Below are 15,063 nucleotides of genomic sequence, written 5' to 3'. Positions count from 1 at the left end.
AATCTACGACCTAAAGTGAAGGTTAACAAATGCTGACAAATGGATTAGTTAAGACAAATTAGTCTGACCTGAAGGCTCCTCATTTCTTCCTCCTTCCGGCGACTCCTCTCCAACAGCTCTGAAATGAGAGTAACTGTGTAAGAAAAGAGGTTGCTGATGATGAAGTGATTTGGGATAACACAAGAAAATTCCTTCTCCAATCTAAAAATAGGGTAAGTGATATGTTAATAAAAAAATGCATATGTTAAATGATCTGAATGCACTGCTGGCTATATTTAACCTTTTCGGGAATGTGTTCCATCTATGGCAGGTGTCATGTATACTTTTAATATTTAAATGTGTGTAATATGTAACATATGCAAAAGCAGCACAACTATTCAAACAGTCAGTCACATATTGAACACCTTACAGATGTTCTTTAAACAGTTATTTCACCTCATCCACCTCACCTTGGGCTTTGAGGCATAGTGATTCGATATTATAGAGCAGAAGTCAATAATAGGCAGACTGTGGCACAGATCCGGGTGAAGACTCCGTCCTATCTGGACCTATAAACTATAAATCATCAAGAATGGTCCAATTTTGACGGATCTGGTCTGCCTTGTTTTACAGCAGTGGTTTAGCGGCCCCAGAAACTCACAGACCAATTGCATGCATTGTGAATCATCTCACATGATGCCACTCAGCCAATCAAATCAGTGGGGGCGGCTGTGACTCAGGAGGAAGGAGGGTCATCCACTAAACCATAAGGTGGTTTGATCAAAGGCTGCATTCCAAGCAAGACACCAAGTAAATTGCCCCTGACGGCTGTGCTGGCAGTGTGTTAATGGTATGTGATAGAAAAACTGTATTAATGTATGCCTTTGACTATGACTTCTAAAGCCCTTTGAGTCGTCGACAAGACTGGAGAAGCTTTATCTAGCTACAGTCCATTTATGTCTCATTTGTAAGATGCCGTATGTGATTGTTAAAAGCAGCAATGTGATACAACGCTACACCAGTGCGAGTCTTGACAAGACAAGCTAGAGCTCACTTCTCCCACTGAACAAGAAGAGTGGGGGTGGAATAAAAAAGGGAAGAGAAGAGAAAAGCAGGTGATAAAGAGATTCAACTGTCAAGACGAGCATAAATTGTTAGAAATTTGCTTGAGACTGTTGGTTAAAATTAGCAAACAAAAGAACAAAAAGCTCACGCTTTTTATTAAATGTTTTTTTAAATGTGCATTAAAAAAAATTATTTTTGCATTTCATTTTGTCATTGATATGAAAATAGCTTCTTTATCTTTATTAAATGTCTTACTTATAATCCCTTAGGTCAATGTGAAAACACACAATCTGAATTGTAAAATATTGCTGCAGTATACTTTCTTTGATTTCTCAGTTAGTTGTTGATGCATCTAATACTTCAATATATATTGCACTGAATCATAATGTTAGGCATTATCATGCCCTTTGCTTGAGGAACTGGACCTCTCTGAGTTTTAATTGAATACCCCTCTGCTAGAGGATGATTTTTGTTGATTGCAGCAACAAAATGTTTTATTTACAATTACTGGTTTGCGAAGTCTATTCATGAAGTTTACCTCTTCTGGTAACCAATATCTACTGTAAATAATTGCAAACTGCAACAAACTGCTGCACCATTTATAACGATTTCAAACAGTTCTCAGCCTTGAGAACTGAACATCAAACATATCTCTATCATAATGTAAGAAGCTCTCCACTGACACATACCTGTACACAGCAATAAAATGATCTAATTTGAAAGCATAATGCCAAACAGTCTATAAACCTCCAGCAAAGGTATTGCTAGAATTGCACTTCTGACTGCCTCGCCCTCTGTCTCGTAATGTATTCTCGAGTTCAATATCCAATTACCTGAGGACGACTGAATCTCCTCCTCATCAAGCATGTGTTCATGTAAACACATATACATCTCACTATACTGGCAAACCTTCTTGATAGAAACACTTGAAAAAACCTCCAGTGTCTCAAACCGTTGCTTGTAGCTGTGAAAACACAACCTGAAGTCAGCAGAAGAGAGGTGCTGCTTAAGTGCTAACCTCAGACTTAAACCCAGTCAGAACTAGCCTACTGAAAAACCTGAAGTTGGTCCTATGACAATAAAAACTGCTGTTAGATACACCTGCAGAGTGGAGCTGTTTAATAAGGGCTAAAAAGAACACAAGTCAGAGGTCTGTGGGGAAAATACACATACTTAAATGTGAGCCAATTACAGTAGGTCATACAATGGCTCGGCAGACTGCATTGACCTTTCAGAAAATCCTTACAAAAATATATTAAACCTGGAGCCAGACCGACCAACTACAAGACGAATCTTGACCATAAAACATTTGATTCAGGGCAAAAAATTATATTGGAAAGTGGAAAAAAGGTAAATGCACAAGACTGTCTACTACTACATGGTTATATAACGAGGGAAGACACTACACATCCCAATGATGAATGATCATACAGAGATTCTGCTTGATGTTAATAGAGTTTGGCAATATATTGTACTTTGTATCTTGTATGTATGAATAACTTTTCATCTTAAGAGTAGTATAGTAACCTAGTGTAGTATTGTTCAACAATTCTATTGTATCAAGTGCTGCTTCTTTTTCTCAATACATCGTTGGTTTCATTCAGACATGGCTTCTACATAAAGCATAGAACAATCTCATAGCTTGTGGTAAGTCTACATGGATCGTTACAATATTATGGCTGATAATGAAAATCTCTTTTCATTAAATGAATGGGATTTATTTTGGAGCTCTATACATTTTATAAGGAAACACTTCCCATGCAAATATTATTAAAAAATGTAGAACTGAGAACAAACCAATCAGCTGTGATGGGTAAATTTGCCACACTGCCTTGTTGCAAATGCATAGAGTCATTACTGCTCCTCATACTGCAACTATTCATGCACGGCAGGGATTGGGAAGTCTTGTGTTGCTCTGCAGTAATACAACAAGAGAATCACTGAGCAGCAACACTGCGGGGAAGCCATATTAAAAACGGCGATAAAATCTTAATTCCCACGCCTTTAATTCAGATCTCCAGATCTCGCAGCTGCTGTGACACACAGATTACTCATAGGTCTAATTACCGAACCATATCAGTGCTGCCTGCACTGAAGACAGACAAGGCAACTTCTGTCAAATGGTAAACTGGCTCCACGGACAAACTGTAAACTGTTGTATCCAGAAAGTGTCTGGAGATGAGGCTGTATCATTAGATTGCTTGCATTGCAATGTCTCACATACAGTGAAATAATGAGCAGCTGCTTGTTTTGCTGCAGAGGTCTTCCTTCTCTCGTCTCCCCTCAGACTATGACTCCCTCTATTGTGTTACTTGTAACTTTCTTTCTCTCTGTTAATGGAGCAAAAATTAGGCCTATTTCTATAAAATGTTCAGACGACGTGCTAAAAACAGCTTCCAGCCCATGAGAAGAGTTTCAGTCAGAAATTGGACTCTGAACAGGAAAAACAAGCCCATTTCCCAAAGAAGTTTTAAAGTTCATGCACATGAAACATAAGATGCTTTCTCACACATTTGTAATCGTAAACAGACGACGCACAGGTACATTCCACAGTATCTCCTACTGTTCACTTTACTGAGATGTTGGTTAAAGAAGATACACAGTAAAACAGAACAGATTATTTTGTTGCATCTGTTTTTCATTGTTTGAACTGGATTGAACTGAACTGTGTTGGGCTTGTGGGGGAGACCAAAACAAACTTTGTATATATACGGATTGAACTCTGGACGTTGAGACTGTGGGAAACACACACAAACCAAGGTCCTAACCTAACTGTGGATTAAGTGTATCGGCCTAGGAAATAGTGAGGAAACAACATTTTCATTAGGAGCTTGCTATGGTGAATAGTCATATCATATTTAACCATCATACATTCAACAGACAGTGACAGCCAAAGGATTTCTTATCCAAAGTTTTGTTTGGTATTCGGTATTTGATATTAGCTGCCTATTTAAGGCCAGTGCCTGATTAGTCTCATCTGATGCTGCTGTGTGACAGATTGTGATTAGCGTGGGAATGTGACTCACTGACATGCTCTGATGACGATAGTACCACGAAAAAAAGCCCCCTGGCACATACACACACCCAAATCACACCCAGTGTTCTCCCTCTCTAGCTATGACCCAGTTCAGAGTCAGAACAGGTATTACCATCTGTCCTGAGCAATCTGATCACAACTGGTCTGCGCTAAGTACATGTGTGAATGCACCCAAATGCGTCTCTGAATGCGTCCTAGGATCCGATCACTTTAGAGGTGGTCTTGGATTCTTTCTCTCTTCATCATCAGCACTTTCAACACAGTGACAAAATGATCTACACAAACACAACTGAGGTACATGTTTATTTGAATATATAGAGCGGAAGTGAGATCCAATAACAATACGTCACAGGAGAATGCATTAAAATGCATTTTAATAACACGTGTGAACAGATGAATATAGTGCTGACCACTTGGGATCGGATCTCTCAGGATGAAAGATAATACCAGCTGTTAACAGGTGCTAAGAGTGCATGAAATCAGTGTAAAGGTATTTTTTGAATTAAATACCATTTGTTTACCTTTCTTTTCAGTGGACAGGGAGTAAAGCAGCTTCTCTTGTTGGCCCAGTCGCTGCAAGAGAGCATCGTGCTCTGAGTCCCGGCTCTGCCTGAGGGCCTTCAACTGATCCTGGGTCTGCTGATGCTGCTTCCTCAGGCGTTGTTCTCTTGTGACGCGTTCCCGCACCTCTTCACATAGCCAGCGTAGCTTTGTCTGGTTGGTTAAAGTAAATACACGCTCAGCAAAGATCATATTTAATAAAAGATGGAGTAGAAAGAGTTTGGAGGGGTTGTTACATTCAAAGAGCTCGCTGAACATGTTAAGAGATTGAGGACACTGGAAATGAGAAGTCACTAATTAGTAGTATTATTTAAGTCCAGAGGTTCCACCTTGAGAGTCTACATTCCTTGCCCATCTGATAATAAAAATGATTTTCTTTATATATAAAGCTCCCATTATTTTTGTCAAGTTGAAGTCTGCACACTAATCAATGCAAAAGACCTCACATAGGAACTTAATTTAGCCCCATAAAGGTCAGATAGAAGAAATTCATGAGGGAATTCTGTTTTCCCTTTAAAGTTAAACTGCTTCATAAAAAATAATCACATTTTAATTGTCTTTCTATTTAAGTATAGAAACACACACACACACACACACACACACACACACACACGCACATACACACAGTCATAGCTCAATTTTAGGGACATACCATAGATTACATAAACCTGCATTCACGTCCTGGAGACTTAATAACTCACTCTAACCTTAACTTCTGACCCATAAATGAGCTTTTACCTGATGAAAAACACAGCTTTCATCTGTTTTAATGCTGTGCCAATGTTTCTTTCAACAAGTTGCTACAGCCGAGAAAAATAGGTGTTTAAATGTGGATTCTAACTGTGCTCTGTAAACCTGTAAATCATACCTAGATTTGACCAACATAAAAACTCCTGACCCAGGGAACTAATTATCTCTCTTGTTCTCTGCTGTTTTAGTTTTGTAAATGTGCAGTCTTATGAAAGAACGTCTGACAGGAGATATACATTATGGTGATAAACACTATGAATTGTGCAAACACATTTTAACACAGCATCGTGCATCACAGCCACAGGCGTAATTACATGTTTCTTTTGTACACAGCATTATTGCAATGCCAACAGGGGGCCTGGTTTCTGCTGGAAAGAGGCCAGTGACAGGAAGGCATTGAAATAAAACTACATGTCATAATTTCATCAATTCAAAGAGCCTCAGCTAACTATGATGTTGGCTCAGAGGAAAACTTGTGAAATAATGTATGACTGAACCTTAGGGTAAAGTTACAGTCGTCCTTACTCTTTAAACCCTGGACATCAGAGTTTCATCGTAATCAGCAAGTGAAAGAGGTCTCCTCAACAATAAATCATCTTTTTCTGAGAGCACATACTACAATGTTGTACAGGCAGAAATGCAATAATATGTAGTTAGTAGGAACATTTTAAGTTTACAAAGACAAAAACCTTGATCGAATAAATTTCCTGCTTTTGTCTTTCATTATTATTCTCTATGGTGTCCATGGTAATAGTGTAACTAATTATTTTCTCCATTATACCACTTATTATTAAGAGAAATCCTGTGTGAAGAATTCAGTATTGCTGCATGTACTGATCATACCTTTGACTCAGCAAGCCAGTGATGGGGGTCTTTCACTAATCCAGGTTTCTGTGAGATTGCCTGTAAATACAGGAAAGATATATCAATGCAAATGTGAGCTCATCTGCCTTTGTTAGTAAGCTTCGCACAATCCTGTACTTTTAAGTCCTGATTTTATGGAAGTAGGAAAAAAATTAATGGAAAGAACGGATGGACAAACAACAGGATAACAATCAGAAATACAGCCTCCTGTCAAACCCCAAACGTTTGTGAAGAACGACTTCTGCCAATTTAAATTGGTGTGCGTATGTGTCAAACACCCTATGACACTAAACACTGGAGGTTGTGTGTGTGTGTGTGTGTGTGTGTGTGTGTGTGTGTGTGTGTTTGTGCAAGCGTATGTGTGTCATAAAAATGAGCTTGGGGAGAAGGATCCATCCCTCCCAGACTGGCTTGTCAGTATCAGCAAAAGAAGCTGACTCCTAATGACTGCTGACACTCACACACACACCCACATATTAAAAAAACACACTCTTTAGACACAAGACAGATACACAGATAAACAGACGCCCAACTAGTTGTCACTCAGTTGGGAGCACATCTCTGCCAAAGACGAAAATGTTAAGATGTGCCAACTACAAACAAGAATTATTTTTAACCTAAGGTTAATAATCTCTTCCAGACATGATGCCTGCTTGTTTTAAATAAGAAGGTGAACACGTGCATATTCATAGTATTTTAACTGATGATCATAACTTCATGTAGCCATATATCTGTGCTCTTGACTGTTCTATGGCCATTAGGGTGTTATTTACTCCATCATTATGCAAGAGCGTTGTCTTTCAGTTTGAGAGCAGGACTTACGGATTTAAAATTCCGATTTTTTTAATGATTTAAATCAAAACCCTCGCAATCAAATAGCCCCTGCTTGTGCTTGGATTTTCTCTGTTTATGCTCAAATTGTGCACTTGCACACATATTTTTTATAGAGGCATGTCAGGTTTCTTTTCTGTTGTTTTTTTACATTTGAAGAATCTGTCACCATTTACTTTAATTGCATCGAGTTGGCTGTAATGCTCTTTACCCCTGAAACTCCAAAAGTGTTTTTTGGACTCACACTTCATTTTTCATTGAACTATCCCTTTAAGCCCAATCTGCTTTGATTGGCCAGCTGGTCCATTCTGTTATGACTGGTTAACCGCATTCAGGAAATGTCTTTGTCAGGGGGCGGCCAGAACCAGCCGCTAGGTGTGCAATATGCAAATACTGGTGATGTCACATGTCATGTGACAAACAAACCAATAAAAACATAACCTTTGTTGGGAGGTTATAATCTATACAATACACTAAAAGAAAGGGGAAAAGCACAATATATCTCGTTTAGGAAACAGTGTCAAGGCACATTAGCACTCACATCAAGATAATGTTAACATACTGAAGATAAGCAGATGTTTACCTTGTTCATTTTAGTTTAACCTACTATCATAAAACGTATTAAAATTGACAGACAATAAATGGTGACCTAATAGTGACTTGAAATTAAAATAAACAGATCATCAATTATTCCAATTCATCCTGATGGAAACATAAACGTCTGCACCAAATGTTCTAACAATCCAATCATTCTAGACATTTCAGTCAAAATTACAAATGTGAGCCTCATACCAGCACGGGAGGAAAAGTTAGGGGACAACCAAAACTATTTACGACTCATCATCTGGAAATGTCTGAAAAAATGTTGTACCAATCCATCTGGTAGATGTTGAGGTATTTCACAGACTAAGTGATAATTCTGCCTTGCAGGTGGCACTACAGGAAAAGTCAAGGGATCATCAGACGCACACAGTCCATGTGCACAAACTCGCACACAGCCATGTACAAAGTTTACGAAAAAGTGCATCTGTTTTTCAAGTACACCTTTGTGGCAAGGTGTTTATACATGATCAGCCGACACTGAGAGCAGACAGCAGGATCCCCCCCCCCACCAACCCTTTCTGTCCTGTGCCATGGTAAACAACATCATCACTGCTCTGGTGTCAAGCAAAATTTTAAACCCGTCACTCAAATCCAGATCCAAGCAAAAACAAATTTCCCAAGTTGTTGCAGAGGCAGCTCAAAGTACGGCAGCAATGGAGTACTGCTGTGCTGAAGTTCCCGTGTCTGGGAGTGTGCAACCGCATGGCAGAGTGTGCAGCGGTGTGGGAGGATAAAACCTGCCTCTATGCCTCTTGCTCACTCTCCCTTTATTCTTTCCAGAGCCTTCAAAGGTGGCTCGGTGTGGTAGCAGACAAAAAGGAGGTGAAACTGCTGAAAAAAAGCAAGTAGGCTGCGAGTTAAAAGTGTTGTCTGTGAGGTTGAAGTGAAGGAAATGCCACTATTTTCTCAGCAGCAATGCCGAGAAATCCGATTTTCCGAAATGCCACTGCTAATTTAAATGTGTGCCTGCGTGGTTCATGTGTCTCTTTCAGAATTAGAGTAAATCTGTGACTGTGTGTCTTTGGTTACAGTTTGTTTGCTTCACCTCACGCTGTGAAAATGTTGAAGATAGCAGAGTTTAGAGAGAAGCAAAAAGCAGAGATGTTACAACTAACAGCAGGTGGAGAGGACACAGGAGATAGATATTTTCACTGAGGCATTTCACTTCATCAAACAGCTTAAAGAGAACAGAGACAGAAACGATCCAAAGAGAAACAATATAAAATGACAAATGTCCCAGGCTGGATTCAAAGACAGATCTCTGCCATTACATTGTGTGCACTTGTTAGAGCCAGCCATGCCCAGGAGAAACAGTTGTGCAACAGAAGTAGGTCACAACTGAGATACGATAGACGGGTACAGCAAGGTATCCTAAGAGAAGGTGCAAAAAGGCTAAGCACTTACATTAAAAATACATGTCAAAGAAAATATTTGTTTCTTCAATAAAGTCATTTGTATTATCTATCTAGGTTAACTATTTGCAGTCCTCTGCTCACTTTCAGAGGGCACTCTTGAAAACCCAGACCTGCCTGGGTCTTTCTGTGTGGGGTTTGCATGTTCCCCCAGGGTTCGCCTGAGTTTTCTTCAGGTTACTCTGGCTTCCTCCCACAGTCCAAAGACATGCGGTTTGGGGTTCTGTTAATTGGAGTCTGTGATAAAACTTGTGACCTGTCCAGAGTGTATGGCACCTCTTGCCCAATGTCAGCTGGGATTGGCTCCCGGTCCCCCTTCGAAAACTCAAAGGATAAGTGTGTGAGTGTATGTATTTATGTATGGGTGGATAGATGGATGTATATTATCTATCTAATAATTCTAGAAATCTCTGTCTGTCTGTATGTGGTTGTTGCTGTAAGCGTGTTCACAACAATGGCAATGACAACTGATTCCCCAGTTTGGGCTTCTGCATATTGAGTCGAGCTTCACTGAACTTGGACTAAAGCTGCGGTGGTGCAAGTTCAGGGTTCTGCAAGTCTAGAAGCTGGTCTTTACTTTTATAATTACTGCATGTCACTTCAACACTTTCCGAAAGAAGGCTACAGCCAGCATTATCGCAGGCCAAGTAAACAGCCCATTCTATTCGTTATGGAACCGCACTCATCTTCTTTGACTTGCTGGAAAGAAGTCTTTCAATCTGATTTACCAACATGCAGTAAATTCCCTGTCTTAATATCTCGTATGACAGAGCACTGATCTTAATAATTTTTTACTTTGAACTGGTGCTGCACTGCTTTGCAACTTCTTGCATTGATGCCTCTAAAGAGAAATAAGGAAGAAGAGCATCACAAGGTAAATGAAACCTAATACCCCCGTTAACTGTTAATGATTCCACCCATTAGGCCAATCGCTAGCAAGTTTGACTTCTTTTCAACATGACAGATTACAGATCAGGCGAGGCGTTGGCTCGCATGTCTGGCTGTTGCACTGCTGGACCAGATTGGGAAATCTATAAGAGCAGATAAGAGCTGCCTGGGTTCATTAGCCTGGAGCAGCAGAGGAAAACAAGTTTCAAGCAAAGTTGGGGGAGTAAATGTGCATTTATTAGTGTGTAAAGAAGTGGGTATTTTCAGAAGGCAACATGCATAAAGTGTAGAAACTTTACTGTGCATAATAAGTATTTTATCATAGACCTTATTTAATCACAGGTCTATGATCCAAAAGACACAAGAAATATTCGTAACGACACAACCACATACCCAGAATACAAAAACAACACAAATAAGAATAGTAATCGTTGGAATAGTAAACTTTGACCCATTAATTAGCCCCAGGCGAGGACAAGAGGAGAACAGGGCACACTGAGATTAGAAAGGTAATTCCAGGGGATGTTTTGCCATGATTCAAAGTCATGGTCAAAACAAGGACACATTATTTATTTGAATGTACAGCAGCACAGTTACCTAAAGTCAACTGAAGCATGATTTTACATTATAATGTACTATACTCAAAGATTTGCAATTACAGGAACAAAACAAAATAGCAAAAACATTCTACTACCAGGGGACAAAGCACTTCTAATTCTGTCCGACTGTGCAAACAGAAACATCTATTTAAACTAATCTTCCTGCAGAAACATGTCTCTGCAGATTGGGAAAATCATATCCTGATTTTTGTTCTGCAATTTCATCTTCACCGCATAAAAAGAACCAACAATATTCTCCCACTGAGATGAAAATATTTTCAATCGTCAGTACAGGTGTCCATTATGCAGCCTTCATCCCACCACATACACACAGTACAGTGTGTGAGATAAGTATTCCTTCAGGAGGGTGCATGCATGTGTGTGTGTTACATAGAAGTAGGCCTGGGATGATGGAACTAATTTTGCTGGACGATATATTGTCACACGAATTATTTCCGATAAACGATATTATTGTCAACATGATAATATATAATAATAATGCACACCCTTTCAAATACAATAAACTTTTATTTCTCTGTGTTTTTTACCTTTAGCGATGTAGCGAACTTCACTTTCTGTGAGCGCACACCATTTTGCGCTGTTCCGTTTATATTGACTTTGTCGACCAAACGCCTCAGTGAGTGTTGACTGTCGGGACGAAGGCTCTGCATCGAGCTGCACTTTGTTTCCCCAGCTGGTTAAACTGGGTCGGCTGGTGATGCTTCAGGTGGGCATGCAACTTTGTTGTGTTGCCTTTTTTTTTGTTGCCACCACTTTTGAACTGGCTCGACCGTGTTGACGGGCTCACCTTGCTCATTCGGTTTGGAGCCGAAACCTTCCCACACCGGGGCTGTGGCGTTTGGCTTTGCAATCATCTTTTCTCCTCGCGTTGCTCCGCACGACGCTCACTCACTGCACTCTGTGTGTGTAGCATGTGTGGCTAATGCTAGCGGCCCCGCCTCCCCCCAAAGAGACAAACAGGCTGGATGACTGACAGGAGGGTTCACTCCGTTCATTCCGCAACCAACGCCCCCAGGTGCTGCGACCGAGCACAGAGTGAACCCTCTTGTCATCCAGCCTGCTTGGAGGCGAGAGACGAAGAAAACAAACAAGCATGCACATGGCGATATATCGAGGCCGGCAAAATTATCGAGTTCATTTTAATTTATCGTGCGATTAATTGATTAATTGATTATCGGACCAGGCCTACATAGAAGGAATGTTTGCATATTATTTGGCCAGGACTGGCTGGGTGAGCAGAGGGGCTTACAGACACTTAACATGTTGGACACTCAACACCAGACAAAGTAGTTCCCGGTTAGTTTCTGCTGCTTCTCCTCTACTATGGCTTCACTTCACTGTCTCAAAAGATTGCCCACTTAAGAGTTTAATTATGGAAATGACAAATTAAAATTAAATACCCACTCAGATTTAACACCAAACTGAAGCTTAATGCAGCTATTAGCTTTGGCTCTCTGGCCCAAACATATTCTCATTAACCCTTACTATACTGGAATCGTAGGAATCCACATTTTTTCCAGCTGAAAAGTATAAGTGCACACTACTCGCCCAGAATGAACTATCAAGTAAACAAGTGACCATCTACGGCCCTGTTCAGACCTGTGTGTGTGTGTGTGTGTGTGTGTGTGTGTGTGTGTGTGTGTGTGTGTGTGTGTGTGTGTCACCACGAGCTGGAAAAATAACAGTCGTTACGCTGATTTTTTGTCGGTGGCACTGGCAACAAACAAAACGATGGATGGACACTGAGATTCGTAAAAATGTCCTAACCCTAAAACTGTAGTGGGTCAGAGGACATCAGCTGAGTAGGCAGTCCTTCATATGTGTCCCAGGACAGATTTGCATCCAAACATCTTAAAGAATGTGACCACGTGTCCCAGACAAACTCTAAATGTGGTCTGAGAGATCTGATCTTAAGTCGTATTGAGAGTACATTTGGGTGTTCAGACATGTACTTAAAGCTCACCACTTGTGATCGGATCACTCACATTGGATGTTAAAACAACAGGTCTGATTTGGGACTAAGTTAGTTAATGATGCAGCTAGATTTCTGTTGAGTTGATGGAACACTACAGCTTAATAGCAAGTCAACAATAGACCACTATCTCACAACTCCGATGGATGTTCATGTTGCTGTGTATTTGCTGGAGGTGTAAGAAGTTTGAATAAGTTCATTAACAAGTCAATGGTATCAGTGTTGGGTTTCTGTGAACTTATTTTCCAGCCTTCTTCTCCACAGTGGCCAAAAAAACCATCAACCACAAAATTAAATAGAATAAAATTGTATGTAATGAAATGAAATACCTGTAGTTTGTCTTCACCATTCCTCGCTAGGCTGCGGCAGGCTGTGTCTAGTTCCTCTCCCATTGAGGTAAGGATTGTTTCTTGTTCCGCTTCCATCCGCAGCAACTTCTCCTCCAGTTCTGAAGCTTGTCTCTGGTCACCTGACCGGACCTGTGGACGATGGCAGAGAGCTGAGTGGATGCAAATTAAACCAGTATATTTAGTTATATTACTTGACTTTTAGAATGACTAGACAGAATGACTAGACAGAATAACAACATTTATTTACAGTAGATTTCCTGTGGGTGTCTAGAGTAAGCACACCCAGGTTTGCTAATTACAAAATCCATTGCTAGTTATTACTGCTTACTCAATAATACAGATGCAGAAAGACAGACAGACAACTTCAGGCATTGGAGAGTCAATTCAGTTTCCTCTCACACAAACATATCTAGTTCAGTTTCCTCTGGCCGGCACTGTCGATAGTTTCAGGATCTCGACCAGGACACAGTCAATCGATAAGTCGGAGGCACAGGCAACTGATCAGTGCTGCCCAGTGACCGTGGATCGTTATCCTGTCCCTGGGATAATAAACCACCCACGTTACATTAATAAGAGTCCCTTATGCTCCATTCAACCAATTTCAAATCAATACATTGATCACCCTCCAAATGCCCCATACGACTTATCAGGGACCTGTCAGAGAGGTACTTCATCTGCTGGTGTAAAACACCTGGGGAAGTATTGATGAAGTCCCTTTAAAAATAGTGCTGATTTGGCACCACTTAACCTTTCGAGTCATTCTTGGGTTTATATGATCACGTGTCCCAAACAGATATCCAAGATGTCGATGTAAGAATGGAAGGGAAGCAATGTCTTTGTGATGTTTGTTTGCTTCCTATTACGGATGAGAGAGTCATTTTGTTCTGGTGATTTGTTTAAAAAGAAAAAAGAAAGAAAATAAATGTCTGCCTTCGAGATGCATTATGTTAAAAATTATACTGCATAAGTGATTTTTATAAACTGGAAACTAAATTGTAAGACTGTTCTGTGATTAAATACATATATGCTGGTTGTAAATTGTAAATGTTTGGGTTAAACAGAGCTCTTACACCTAATGTATCAAACTGTCTTGGAACTTGCAGGGCCAAAGTTTACATAAAGTAAACCATTCGGGACGTCTCTACCTCATGACATTTATATATATTTGAAAAGGCAGGCTCGCAGCGTCTACTCTTGAGTAGGAATCTGGAAAGCCGTGCTCACTTTCAAATGCTGACACTAAACCCCTGAGCCACCGCACTGTCTATGTTTTAGAGACTTCCTCCATCCTCTCCCGCCCCTTGGCTGCCTCTCTCACATACACACTCTTTGAAGCACTGGCTGAGACAACCGCCTGTCCCAGCGGTTCAAACGGCTTGGGACGACTATGGTCTATGCCGTCAGGAAACTCTGGAGGCGAGCAGCCCTTTACTTCGTACCTCATTTCTGTCACAAATGTGTGTGTGCTGCAACTGGAGTCACTGCTCGTAGCTAGATAACAAAGATAACTTAGCTTTTTTCCCAGAACAGCATTCTAAAGAATTTCCAAGGACTTTAACACTTAAAATGTGAAACCTGTACATGTAGCTGCTGATGACACATTAAAACTTTCTTTTGTTTCAAAGACTTTGTGTCACAAATACAAATGGAACACATATTTCATAACCTAATGGGCTACATATTCCACTGACATAACAATGGATATGATACAAGTTTTACTTTTATGTTTGAAAACACAGTGAAGGAGTCAGGCCTTACTCTATCATCCAGTTCCTCTTTGAGTAGTTGGTACTTTCTGAGGAGAAGTACGTGTGCCTCGTCTTTTGTGTAAAGTTGCGCTGCCAGCTTATCACACTCATCCTTCATCCTGTCCAACTTGATGCGTAGCGCCCCACACAGCTCCTTGTCTGACGCTGCATCTGCCTAGATAGAGAGCAGATGTGTCAAAGGCCACGATACACAGGCAATAACTTTAGATAATAATGTGGCCTATCTGCTCCAAAATTTTTAACTTTAAGCAGAATGCAGTTTGTATCTTTGTGATTTTCAGGCACGGAAATAAACAGAAAATGCGAGGAAATGGTGCAAAGAAGTTTTCAAAGAAGGCATTAGTGCTGGTCTGTGAGTCATA

General features: G+C 40.4%; 1 protein-coding gene across 16 annotated transcripts in view; it reads right to left on the bottom strand.

Annotated features, from left to right (window-relative positions):
- LOC109632577 (centrosomal protein of 128 kDa) overlaps window positions 1-15,063 on the bottom strand; it is a 62,663-nt gene that overhangs the window by 30,397 nt on the left and 17,203 nt on the right. For all 16 annotated transcript variants that reach the window (XR_011239258.1, XR_011239245.1, XR_011239249.1 and 13 more), the window contains 5 exons: window positions 14,691-14,855; window positions 12,912-13,061; window positions 6,236-6,295; window positions 4,603-4,795; window positions 69-118 (listed from right to left, as the gene is read on the bottom strand). Coding sequence is in view for 2 of the 16 variants with exons in the window: in XM_069514508.1 (XP_069370609.1) it covers window positions 69-118; window positions 4,603-4,795; window positions 6,236-6,295; window positions 12,912-13,061; window positions 14,691-14,855 (618 nt within the window). In the remaining 14 variants the exon portion in view is untranslated. The remainder of the gene's footprint in view (window positions 1-68; window positions 119-4,602; window positions 4,796-6,235; window positions 6,296-12,911; window positions 13,062-14,690; window positions 14,856-15,063) is intronic.

Source organism: Paralichthys olivaceus, chromosome 19 (assembly GCF_024713975.1).
Source record: "Paralichthys olivaceus isolate ysfri-2021 chromosome 19, ASM2471397v2, whole genome shotgun sequence".
NCBI lineage: Eukaryota > Metazoa > Chordata > Actinopteri > Pleuronectiformes > Paralichthyidae > Paralichthys > Paralichthys olivaceus.
Note: the sequence above shows the minus strand (reverse complement) of the source record. Positions and strands in the feature narration are given on the sequence as shown.